Raw genomic sequence first — 11,855 nt, 5'->3', positions numbered from 1 at the left:
AATTCTTCTGCTCCTCCCCAAGCAATAGGTTCTAGATCTGACGGTTCTAGGTGGAGGGAGGCTTTAGAACATGTGTGCCCTGAATTCATTCACCTTCCCAGAGTTCATTCCCCTGCCCTTTTTTTTTTTTTTTTTTTTTTGAGGCAGAGTCTCGCTCTGTCGTCTAGGCTGGAGTGCAGTGGCGCGATCTCGGCTCACTGCAAGCTCCGCCTCCCGGGTTCAGGCCATTCTCCTGTCTCAGCCTCCCAAGCAGCTGGGACTACAGGCGCCTGCCACCACGCCCGGCTAACTTTTTTTTGTATTTTTAGTAGAGATGGGGTTTCACCGTGTTAGCCAGGATGGTCTTGATCTCCTGACCTCGTGATCCACCCACCTCGGCCTCCCAAAGTGCTGGGATTACAGGCTTGAGCCACCGTGCCTGGCCCTGCCCTTTTTTTTAAAGAGATAGTCTCGCTATGCTGCCCAGGCTGGTCGAAAAGTCCTGGACTCAAGCGATCCTCCCGCATCGGCCTCCCAAAGTGCTGCGATTACAGGAGTGAGCCACAGTGCCCAACCCTCATTACCTTTTTAGAAAGCACCTCCTGACGTTGGCAGTGACGTTTATTATTCTGGGGGATGGGAGTTATATACAGCAGTGACCCGGAGCCCCTCACCCCCACCAGGCTTAGGTGGGGACAGGAGGTGTTGGCAGAAGGCACACAGTGGCAGTAGCCCAGAAGAGGCCAGGAAGTAAGGGTGGGCATGTGATGTGTCCTGGGAGACCCAGATGAGGAAACTGAGGCTCAGTGAGGGCCTCAGGTCACACAGCAAGGTGTGAAGGCAGCTGGTCCCGAGAGCTTGTGCTGGTTGCTTCTCTCTTGCCTGGGCTACAGGAGGACGCAGGGGCAGCCCCCGCCCTTCTTCCTGGGGGCACTGGGAGGGCTGGGTGGGAGCTCTTGTTCCTGGTATTTCCTGTGGGAAAAGGCCAGTGAGGTTGGAGTGGAAGTGCTGGGGACAAGGACGACGGGAAGGGGACTCGGCTCACCGGACAGCCCGCACCAGCTGTTCAAAAGCCTCGTCCACGTTGAGACGCAGTTTGGCCGAGGCCTCAAAGTAGGCCACGTGGTGGGAGGCACCGAAGGCAGATGCTTCTGATCGGGGGACCTGGGGGTGCGGGGGACACGGAGGAGTCAGGTCCCTGCCCTCAGGGTGACCGCAGCTGGAGAGACAGACAGGCAGGCTGGATACTCTAGGAGAGGTGACCCACTGTGAGAACTCAAAGAGGAAGAGCTCCTGAGAGATTATGGAGGGAGATGCCGCAGGGGCTTGGTGTCCTGTAAGTGAGGGATGGGGGCGGGCTTCGTGGACACTTGCCCTGCTGTGCCTTAGATCACCAGGCGTGGGCAGGCCGGGAAGTCAGGGTGTTCCCAGCAGAGGCCAGCAGAGCCCCAGAGGCTGGAAATCCCCAAACCTTCGCCAAATGGATGAGTTATGTGTGGAAATTGTTGTGGGGTGTTGGGAGCAGGGAAAGGAGGGGCGCAACCGTGCGGGGCATCTGGCACCTGGGGAGGAACTGGGGAGCCATGGAGGGGGCTGGCCATGAGCAGGGGAGGTGCTGGGGCTGGTGGGAGGTTGGCTGGAAGGGAGGAACAAGAGGAAGGGGCAAAGAGAGCTGGCGGATAGGGGTGAATGTCCTTTGTTCCATCCTGCAGCCTCTCCTGAGGACACCTGCGTGCTAGGCCCTCTGCTCGGTGATGCTGGGGACCCCGAAGGTCCGGTTTAGGGGTAACCCATCTAGGTGAGCAGTGTGACAGTGGCAGTTGCAGGACTGCAGGAACAGAGGAGGATGCTGATGGGGGACAGGTGTGCTGAAAAGAGCCTCCCAGGCTGAGATGGGGTCCCCACAAAGAGGGGTGTCCCGAACCTGGCGCTGTGCCTCCAGATCTGCCTTGTTCCCGACCAACACCACGGGGAAGTCGTCACGGTCCTTGACCCGGAGAATCTGCGTGAAGAGCTTGCCCACCTCGTTGAAACTGCGAGTGAAGCCAGAGGCATGAGATCCAGCCAGCTGCAGAGCCCAGGTCCTCCCCACACCCACCCACTGCTCCGCCACGGGCAACCCGTCACCTCTGCCGGTCATTAATGGCAAACACCAGCAGGAAGCCGTGGCCGGCACGCATGTACTGCTCTCTCATGGCCCCGAACTCCTCCTGGCCCGCAGTGTCCAGGACTGCACAGATAGGGAGAGGGGCCATTGTGGGGACCAGGCTCCCCCCAGTCACCCCCAAGAGCCCTCAGCCCCCGCTGACACCACCCCCATCCATTATCCATCCCCGCCGCCCTCACTGTCCAGCCGGGCCAGGATGCCATCCACACTGCAGATCTTCGTGTAGGAGTCCTCAATAGTGGGGTCGTAGTCAGACACGAAGTAGGACTGGCAGGATGGGGAGAGGATAGTTATTGCAGTGCCCTGGCAGACAGGATGAAGCCCTGCCCCTGGGATGCCTCTCTCAGTCTCTGTCCCTCTCTCTCTAAATGTCTGCCCCCTTTCTCTGGGTCTCTGTTCTCTCTGTCTCTCTGAGTTTTTTTTTTCGACCGAGTCTCGCTCTGTCGCCCAGGCTGGAGTGCAGTGGTGCGATCTCGGCTCACTGCAAGCTCCGCCTCCCAGGTTCACGCCATTCTCCTGCCTCAGCCTCCCAAGTAGCTGGGACCACAGGCACCCGCTACCATGCCCGGCTAACTTTTTCTATTTTTGAGTAGACATGGGGTTTCACCGTGTTGGCCCGGATGGTCTCGATCTGCTGACCTTGTGATCCACCTGCCTCGGCCTCCCAAAGTGCTGGGATTACAGGCATGCGCCATCATGCCCGGCTCATTTTGTATTTATAGTAGAGATGTGTTGGTCAGGCTGGTCTCGAACTCCTGACCTCAGGTGATCCGCCCTCCTGAGCCTCCCAAAATGCTGGGATTACTGGCGTGAGCCACCGCGCCCCGCCCTGTCCTTCTCTCTCTCTAAATGTCTGTCCCTGTTGCTGGGTCTCTGCCCCCTTTTCTCTGGGTCTCTGTCCCCTGTGTCTGAGTCTCTCTTTCCCTCTCTCTGGGTCTCTGTCCCCTTCTCTTTGGGTAGCTGCTCCCCTGCCCCCCTTTCCCTGCCTCCCACCAGTCTTCTTCTCTCTGAGTCACTCCTGGTCCTCTCTTTCTGGTATAAGGTACATGTCCCACATCATCATTACATCCTAGCTGTGTGACACTGAACAAATCACTTCCCCTCTCTGAGCCTCAGTTCCTCAGTTTCTTCATTTGAAAAAGGAGGCTAAGAACAGCACTACACTCCATCCAGCACCGGCGAGATTCAGAGCAAATCCCTGTTAAATATTGAATGTATCGGTTATCGGAGGCGTTATTGTCCAGACTGCCTGTTTATATCTCTCCCTCCTCTTCTGCCTCCTCCCTCTCTTCTTCCTTCTCCCCCGTCCCCTCCTCCTGCTCAGGCGGCCTCCAGTGTCTCCTCCCAGGGGAAGGTCCCGGTTCCAATCCGGCTGTGGAGAGGCTGCCCCACCCTCGGGCCCCGGCCCCTCCCTTCCTGCCTGGGTCCTGCCCGCTGCCAGCCAGGCCTTAGGCCAGCTCTGGGACTGCCTCTGGGTGCAAGGGGCCCAGGGCTGGGGCCTTTCTCTACACAAGAAGGGCTCCCTCCCAGGCTCTTGCTGGGGTCTTTTGGTGGGGGTGGGATGGAGGTGTCCTGGGGCCCCAGGGCCTCTGCAGTAGCATCTCAGGCGGAGACACTTTTCTAGGATTTCTTTGAAGCAGGGAGGACCTCCCTCAGGAATGGGGAGGAGGTTTCCTGGGTAGGGGTGGAGTTTCAGGAAAGAAGGGGTGATTTGGAGGCTAGGGGTCTGAATACTGCATCTGTCAGTTACAGGGGTGCTTGGTGAGGGCTTGTCCTGGAGGGAGGCTATAAGGACCAGGCCCTGGGAGGGACTGTGGCTCTGGGGGTAGTTAGGGGCGTGACCTCAGAGCACAGCATGAGAACCTCAGGGCTGAGAACTGGGGGCTAGCCCTGAGGTGGCGCAGGGGTTTTGGGAGGTTATAGTATATACAGTCTTAGAAACACTGAGTTCATTTATGGGGTCAGAGAGACTCCCAAGGAGTAGCTCTTTCTGGGGGTGCCAAGAATCTGGGGGCTTCTTCTTTGGAGATTGTTTGAGAGCTATCCAGGGTTTCTGAGAGCGGCTCAGGGAGTTGCAGTGGAGAAAGCACGGGATGGAGGAGGGGCTGGTTTTCCTTGGGGGTGGGGTGGGAGAGTGGAGGTTTGGGTCTTGAGGAATGGGGGATTGTCAGGACTTGGGGTCTTGGGAGATTTCTGGAATGGCCAAGGGGCAGGATCTCTTTTTAAATCTCGGGTTGGAAAGCAGGACTGTCTTAGGGCTGGGTAGTCCCAGAAGAGTCTCAGGGCCAGGGTCTGTGTAGAATTTCTAGGTTCTAGGGTCGGTCATGGAAGGGGCTAAGAATCGAACGTTGGGACGGGCAAGGTAGCTCACGCCAGTAATCCTAGCACTTTGGGAGGCCAAGGCAGGCCGATCACGAGGTCAGGAGTTCGAGACCAGTCTGGCTAATATGGTGAAACCCCGTCTCTACTAAAAAATACAAAAATTAGCCAGGCGTGGTGGCATGCGCCTGTAGTTCCAGCTACTCGGGAGGCTGAGGCAGGAGAATTGCTTGAACCCAGGAGGAAGAGGTTGTAGTGAGCCAAGATCGTGCCACTGCACTCCAGCCTGGGGGACAGAGCGAGACTCTGTCTCAAAAAAAAAAAAAAAAAAACAGAATGTGGGGGAATCTCAAAGGTGTTGGGCACTGGCGTTCTCCCAGGAAGGTTCTCAATGGCTTAGAGGGGAAGTTGGAGACTGGGATTTGGGGGAGATAGGGCTCAGGGTGGTGGAAGGTGGCACCGAGGGTGTGGTGGGGGAGCCTGGGAGTGCTTAGGGTCCCAATGGGGTGAGTGTTCTATATTTAGCATGCTCCCAGGAGGTGCTCAAAGCCAGGTCAGCAGGTAAGCGGGGTCTGGGGCACTGGGGGAGGGAATGGTGGGTCTCAGGATGCGAGTGCAGAAGGAAGGCTCCCCCGTGCAGGGGATGGAGGCTCTCCAAGAGTTTAGGTTACAATCTGTGGGGATCTTTTAAGATTAGAGGGCCTTATAGGAGGGTCTCAGTGACGGGTCAAGGGGGAAAAGGGGTCTCGGGGATCCCCCCAAGGGCTCAGTTCTGGGTCCCAGGGACACCCTCCCGGGTGAGGGCCCACTACCTGGATGAACTGGATGGTCAGCGCGCTCTTGCCCACGCCGCCGCCGCCCACGACCACCAGCTTGTGTGTCTCGCTGGGTGGGGGGTCCCCGGGCCCAGGTCCCCCGCCCCGGGGCCGCCCCCGCCCTGTCCCGGACGCCGCCCCGCTGCTCATGTCGCCACCGCTGCTGCAGCCTTCGCTACCGCCTGCGGGGGAGCCGGGCGGGACCCGGGGGGGGGGGGGGGGGGGGGGGGCGGGCTACGCTAATGAGGCTACTGCATAATCATGAGCTCTGGCGAGGAAGGCTCGCGTCTCGGCACACTTAAGGAGGAGGACGGGCCAAAGAAAGGGAGGAGCTATGTTAATAAGGGAAAGAGTACGGGATTCGCTGCGAAGGGGAATTCCGAATGAGGCGGGGCTATGCTAATGAGAGACCTGTGCTCGCCCTGAGCGGCGCCACGCGCTCTCAGCGGGAGGGCGGTCTGTGGGCGTGGCTATGCTAATATAAATTTATTCTTTCAGCAGACGGGGCGGGAAGCTCGTCAGGAGAGGGGATATGCAAATAAGGACCCCTGTGACACTGCTGCTTGGGGCATGGTCTCTGAGGCCTTAGTATGGTAGGCGGGGCTCGTCGACTCGCGCGCGCGGCCGTATATAGGGCGCTCCGAAGCAGCAGCAGGTTTTGAGGAGAAGCTCCACCTCCCTCCTGGGATCCTAGCCAAGCTTTCGACCCGGGCGTCTGGGTTAGAGTCTAGAGTCTCCGCCTGCTAAGGGACCCAGGCTTCCGGTTCCCGCTGTCCCAGCCAAGCGGAAGACAGACTGGGAGGAGAGTGGGGCCCTAGAGGGGGACAGCGGGGTAACGGGGCAGGGAGGGGCCGTGAGATCACTGCATTCCTAATCCATGAGCCAGCTCGACCAAGTTGGGATGCCTGGGTCATGAAGAGCCTGGGGCCAGGATTTCTGGGTCTTGAAGGAGGAGGAAGCCGAGGGCCCAGACTCCTTGGTCCCTAGGAGAAAATGGGCTGCAGATGTGGACTCCTGGGTCCTGGGGAGGAGGATGTCAGGGAGGAAGGCGTCTGGGGTCCTTAGTTTGGTAAAGGAGGGAGCCGGGGACCTGGACTCTTAGGTCCAGGGGTTAGAGAGGCTGGGGACCCAGGATTCTGGGTCTGAGTGAGGCCACTGGGTTGGGGGACCCGAATTCGTATGTGAGAGCTTGAGACCAGGACTAGTCTGGGAGACCTACTCTTGGGTCTGAGGAAGGAAGAATCAGACTCCTGAGTCCAAGGGAAGAGGGAAATAGGAGTCTGGACTCATCTCTGAGTGAGAGGATTGGGAATTCAGACTTCTCTGTACTGAATGAGGCGGCTATGGGGTCAGGCTTCTAGGTTCTAAGTTTATTTTTATTTATTTATTTTTGAGCGGAGTTTCCTTCTTGTAGCCCATGCTGGAGTGCAATGGCGCAATCTCGGCTCACTGCAACCTCCGCCTCCCGGGTTCAAGCGATTCTCCTACCTCAGCCTCCCGAGTAGCTGGGATTACAGGCGTTAGCCACCGCGACCGGCTAAGTTTTGTATTTTTAGTAGAGACTGGGTTTCACCGTGTTGGTCAGGCTGGTCTTGAACTCCTGACCTCAGGTTATCCGCCTGCCTCGGCCTCCCAAAGTGCTGGGATTACAGGCGTGAGCCATCGCGCCCGGCCTATTTTTATTTTTTAGAGACGGGGCCTCGCTATGTTGCCCAGGCTGGCCTCCAACTTCTAGGCTGAAGCGATCCTTCCGCCTCAGTCTCCCGAGTAGGACTACGGTGTGCGCCACTGCATCCCGTCTGGTTCTAAATTTAGGGGGACCTAGAGGATCTGGATTCTGAGAGCCCCAGAATGTGGGTAGGACGACATCCAGCAAGTCGTGCTCACTCCGCCGAACTACAATTCCCTTGCATCTATTCTGTTTAGTACCTTTTACGTCACCTCCTGTTCCGCCACCCTTTCCGCGCCCGCGCAGGGCACTGTGGGGCGTCATCGCGGGCTACGGCGGCCCCGCCCACTTCACCTCTCACCCCACTAGCTGTCCCCGCGCGACAGAGGCGGTGCGCGGACTACGCCTCCCGGCGTGCATCGCGCGGACCCCGCCCCATGTGTCCCATTGGCTTCTGGGAAACCGAGTCCGGTTGCGTTTCCGCCGGCCTTCACGGCGCCGTGCTCGGTACTTGAAATCCCGACAAGCTCGGCGGCGCTTTAGCTCCGCCTCTCTCCTCCTTTGCTGACGAACCCCGCCCCAGCCTGCCCCGCCCCGCGCCGGGGCCGGAGCCGCAGCCCGAGCGGCGGGGTAAGATGGCGGCGGCGGTCCGGGCCGCGGGGCTCGGGCCTATTGGGGTGGGCGGGGCGGAGTTGGGTCGCTAGTTGTCCCGGGGTCCTCCCCACAAGCCACGGGTCCTGGAGGGCTTCATGGGGCGGTCTCGGGCCCGGCAGCTGCGGCGAAACCTGGCGCCGAGAGGGGGGCCTTCTCAGGGCCCTGGGACGCATCCGTGGGTTCCTGGGGGCGTCAGTGGGGCGTCTCCGAGAGGACCGGGGGCGTCCCTGGGCCTAGACCGAGCCTAAGGCCTGCCCTCCATCATATAGCTGGCCTGGATCGTGTCTGTAGACACTGTAGATTGTCTTTATGGGCTGACCGGGGACTAGGGTCTGGTTAGAGGGTTCTGGGGCCATCTTGAGATCTTGAGATATATCCCAGGGGTGAAGGAGGGTCTGCAAGACCTGAGGAGTATCTTCAGAGCCATCTAGAGCGCCTGGGGTATGTCTGTTGGGGCTGGAGTCTACCTGGGCTGGCCTGAGGATGCAACTGGTCTGCATAGGTCTGGGGCCGTTTATCAGGCCTAGAATAACTGCCAAGGGCTAGCAAGTCTTAGAGCCCCCTAGGGGGTTGGGATATGCCCACCAGGGGAGGGCGTCAAATATTGAGATGTACTGAGGGTCTGGGGTCTCCAGGGTATGGGTAGTGTCTAATAATGGGTGACAGGAGGCTGGGGGCAGTTAGAAGGACCTGGAACCATCTAGGTGGCTTGAATATGACTGCAGGAATGCAGTTTTTATGCCTGGAGCAAATTCAAATGCCTTTCAGGTCGGATCAGCTTGTGGCGAATAATACAGAAAGAGAATGAGAAAATTTTGCCCAGCTTAGATATACTTGCCCTTCAGAAAGTGATTCAAATGAAAAATGTTTTAAAATTCTGCATTACCCTGGGGGTTATTGAGAGAGTTAGAATTAATCTACTTTAGGCTGGAAGAGTCTGGAGGGTCATCTAGACCCACTATTACAGTGCTTTTCAAACCATGTTGACCGTGATCTGCATTAAGATACATTTTTTCATTAAGACCTAGTATAGACAGTCATAATGTATTTGACATTATATAACATAATGTGTTAACATTAACTCACCTTCCACAAATTGACATTTCCACTTACTACTTGCGATGTGCTGCGAAGAACTATTTTGTTCTATTTACTTTTTATAACAAGCTATTTGTGAAGCACTAAACTGGTATATGACCCTGTTGTTGGGGAAACCACTGATCCAGACAGGACCTAGCAGTATCTGCAGAGCATTCTTCTGTCCAAAAGATCTAAGTAGCTGAGGGTGTGTCTGCAAAGCCTGGTGCTGTCTAAATGAGCAAGCAAGCATCTTTGTATACTGCAGAGGGTTTGGGGATCCCTGAGCCTATAGTCAGCAGATGTTGATTAAGCTTCTCATATGTGACAGTCACTGTTCTAGGTAGCATGTGCTTCCCCGGGAGGTGCTGGAGAACAGTCCCAGGGCCAGGAACTGCCCACGGGGCTGAGCATATTGAGTGTTGGTAAAAGAGGCTGGGATGTAATAGACTATCAGGGTTGGGTGTGTCTTAGGAAGTTAGGAATTAGGTGGACCTGGGAGGCTGAATGTAGAGGCTTGGCATGGTTTGAAAATCTATATGGGATGTAGAACAGGACCAGGGTCTTGTCTTTGCAAGAATGCTGTGGGGGAAGCAGGGAGGCAGATGTAGGGGAAACCTGAGCTTTAAGGGCTAATAGTGTCATTCCTGTTCATCCGTATTGAGCACTTGAGGTACTCTAACTGTGTGGCAGAAGTCAGGCTTTCAATATTCACAGCCATTCTCTGAGATAGATACTCCTGTTTCGTGCATTTACAATTAAGCATACTGAGTTGTGGGTTAGGGATTTTGAAGCTTTCTAGGAATTTTGAGATTGGATATTGTCTTACGAGTAGCAGATTTGACAGTCGTGGGGAAGCTTACAGCTGAAATATTCATATTTTTCTGAAGCCCTAATCAAGACATCCACCGTTTAATGGATGATCTTTCAACTGCCTGACTGGGGAATCGTATCAAAGAATTTCCATGACATTGCAAAGGCTTTGGGCAGATGGCAATAAGTAAATGCCTCCTATAAAGTTTCCCTTCAGCATGCCTTTCTGAAGTTTAGCGTTTTCATGTTAAAAATGGCATACTGGTTTTGCAGATCACTCAGTGAAGTTTCCAACTTAGGTATATAAATAAAATTTGGGGGTTTTCCTCACCATCGAGGACAGTTGATGCTCTAGGAAGCTGTGTGGTGTTTGAGGCATGGCGTTGAATATTGCCCAGCACATTGGCCTTGGGAAAGGTGGGTTTATAGGACGGTGGAACACACTCTGCAATCACGGTGCAGCACACACAGAAAATCTCGGTGTTGGCTTTGCCTCTTAGGAGGCCAGGGAACGAGGTCTTGAAATTTGGATACGTTGTTGGGAAAGCTGCGGGAATTGAGGAGTGAAATGTTAAAAGTGGAGGCCGGGGAGGCCTCCCTTTGACATAAGAGGCACCTGAAACCCAGAAAAAAGGAAGAGAATTGCTCCTAGTCCCTGGGGTGTCTATGCTGGGCCCAGCGCCCACCCAAGCACAGGGTGGAGCGGGATGAGGTGGAGGAGAGGAGGGGTGCCAAAGGGGATGCTGAGGGAGATAGTGTGGGGCCCTTGAGGTCTTCATGTCTATCCTCTCCTTCCGTCCTTTCTCCCGGGACCTCCACTCCAAACTGTCACCCCTGGACCCCCAGGTGACCATGGAGGAAGAAGATGAGTCTCGAGGGAAGACGGAGGAGTCGGGCGAGGATCGGGGCGATGGTCCGCCAGACAGAGACCCCACACTTTCTCCTTCTGCCTTTATCCTGGTGAGGCTGCTGGGCTCCTGGCACTGAGGGATGGAGGAGCTGGGCATCCACACTCCAGGGGCCTGACTCCGGGGCCCAAGGCAGGGGCACTGGACTCCTGGCTCCCGTGAAGCACTTGAGTCTGGCTGTCAGTGTCTGGGATGTCTGTCTCCCAAGGGGCAGAGGTTGCAAAGCATCTGCCTGGGTCCTCTGACGCTTGGTTCTTCCCCCCTTCCCCAGCGAGCCATCCAGCAGGCTGTGGGAAGCTCCCTGCAGGGGGACCTGCCCAATGATAAAGGTATGGTGGCTTCCGGTTCCTTTCAGCCCCGCCCTCTCTCGGCGCTCTTTATCCTAATGTCATTGATAGAAGCTTTTCTGAAGCCACCTGGGTGGCACCCTTGTGCTGGCACGGGGAGCCAAAAATGGGCAGATACCCTGTGGCTGCCTTGGAAGGGCCTAATGTGCGGTGGAAGGGAGACAGGCACAGTGCTGGGAGAGGGCAGGAGGCCCACCTCAGCTAGCATGGTGGGAGACGGGTCAGGGCACCTTCCCAGAGCGGGGACAGGTGAACGGGCTCTCTAAGGACCTATGAGTCTAAGGACCTAGGATTAGAGGGAAGCCTGATTGGCTGCAGCAGGCCCACAGCACAGGTGCGGCAGCGAGGAGCTGTGCTGGGGTTCCTTGGGGCTGGCATGCAGGAAGGTGTGAGTGGGGTTGGGGGAGGCAGGAAACGTCTGTGGGGACTGCATCCCAGCAAGGCCTGAATGCCAAGTTGAGGTGTCTGAGGGCAGACAGGAGGACAAATGGCTGAGCATCAGAACCTCAGAAGTGGGTGCTGGGAAGTCCTCCTGGGAGGCAGAGCGTGGAGGCCTGGAGAGCAGGCGAGAGGCTGGTTCCGCTGTCAGGAACTAGATCAAGCTCCTCTTTCCTCTACCCCACAAGTCTCGGCAGCGAGTCCCCTGTGTCCAATACCCCATGCAAATCTCTCACCAGATGGCTCTCGGTGTCATGGCCTTCGATGGCGGCGCTGCCGGAGTCCACGGTCAGAGCCCCGTTCCCAGGAATCAGGGGGGACTGACACAGCTACTGTGAGTAAGAAGAGGGGGCTGGGGGCCTGACTCACGGGTATTGGAGGAAGGGATGGGTGCCTGAGTCTGAGAGAATGGGGTTTGGGGACCTGGACTCCTGGCTCTGCGATGCTGACCAGGGGCAATGTTGGAGAGTCTGGGGGCCTGATCTGGGCCTGAGCTTTGAGTGCTGATGGCTGTCAAGCTACAGGAATTAGATCCTCAGTTTTCTTTTTTTTTTTTCTTTTGAGACAGAGTCTCGCTCTGTCCCCCAGGCTGAAGTGCAGTGGCGCGATCTCGGCTCACTGCAAGCTCCGCCTCCTGGGTTCCCGCCATTCTCCTGCCTCAGCGTCCGG

The 11,855-nt window shown here is 56.8% G+C and overlaps 2 protein-coding genes across 4 annotated transcripts; one reads left to right on the top strand and one right to left on the bottom strand.

Moving 5' to 3' along the window:
* Positions 1 to 582: 582 nt before the first annotated feature.
* Positions 583 to 5,478, bottom strand: LOC113224122 (ras-related protein R-Ras). Its single transcript, XM_026453406.1, has 6 exons — positions 5,278 to 5,478; positions 2,326 to 2,413; positions 2,107 to 2,209; positions 1,904 to 2,012; positions 1,025 to 1,143; positions 583 to 951 (listed from the first exon to the last, which is right to left on the bottom strand). Exons 1-6 carry the CDS (start codon positions 5,428 to 5,430, stop codon positions 867 to 869), a joined length of 657 nt encoding a protein of 218 aa, XP_026309191.1. The 5' UTR covers positions 5,431 to 5,478; the 3' UTR covers positions 583 to 866.
* Positions 5,479 to 7,410: 1,932 nt separating this feature from the next.
* Positions 7,411 to 11,666, top strand: LOC113224121 (splicing factor, arginine/serine-rich 19-like). Of its 3 annotated transcripts, none has more exons than XM_026453403.1 (4): positions 7,411 to 7,579; positions 10,340 to 10,453; positions 10,673 to 10,730; positions 11,426 to 11,660. In XM_026453403.1, exons 2-4 carry the CDS (start codon positions 10,346 to 10,348, stop codon positions 11,548 to 11,550), a joined length of 291 nt encoding a protein of 96 aa, XP_026309188.1. In that variant the 5' UTR covers positions 7,411 to 7,579; positions 10,340 to 10,345; the 3' UTR covers positions 11,551 to 11,660. The 3 variants fall into 3 exon arrangements, with proteins under 3 accessions (XP_026309188.1, XP_026309189.1, XP_026309190.1); XM_026453404.1 differs by lacking the exon at positions 7,411 to 7,579 and adding an exon at positions 7,586 to 8,044 and having other exon boundaries at positions 11,426 to 11,665; XM_026453405.1 differs by lacking the exon at positions 7,411 to 7,579 and adding an exon at positions 8,055 to 9,910 and having other exon boundaries at positions 11,426 to 11,666.
* Positions 11,667 to 11,855: the final 189 nt, after the last annotated feature.

Source organism: Piliocolobus tephrosceles, unplaced genomic scaffold (genome assembly GCF_002776525.5).
Source record: "Piliocolobus tephrosceles isolate RC106 unplaced genomic scaffold, ASM277652v3 unscaffolded_43753, whole genome shotgun sequence".
Taxonomy (NCBI): Eukaryota; Metazoa; Chordata; class Mammalia; order Primates; family Cercopithecidae; genus Piliocolobus; species Piliocolobus tephrosceles.
This window is presented reverse-complemented; position numbering and strand designations above follow the sequence as displayed.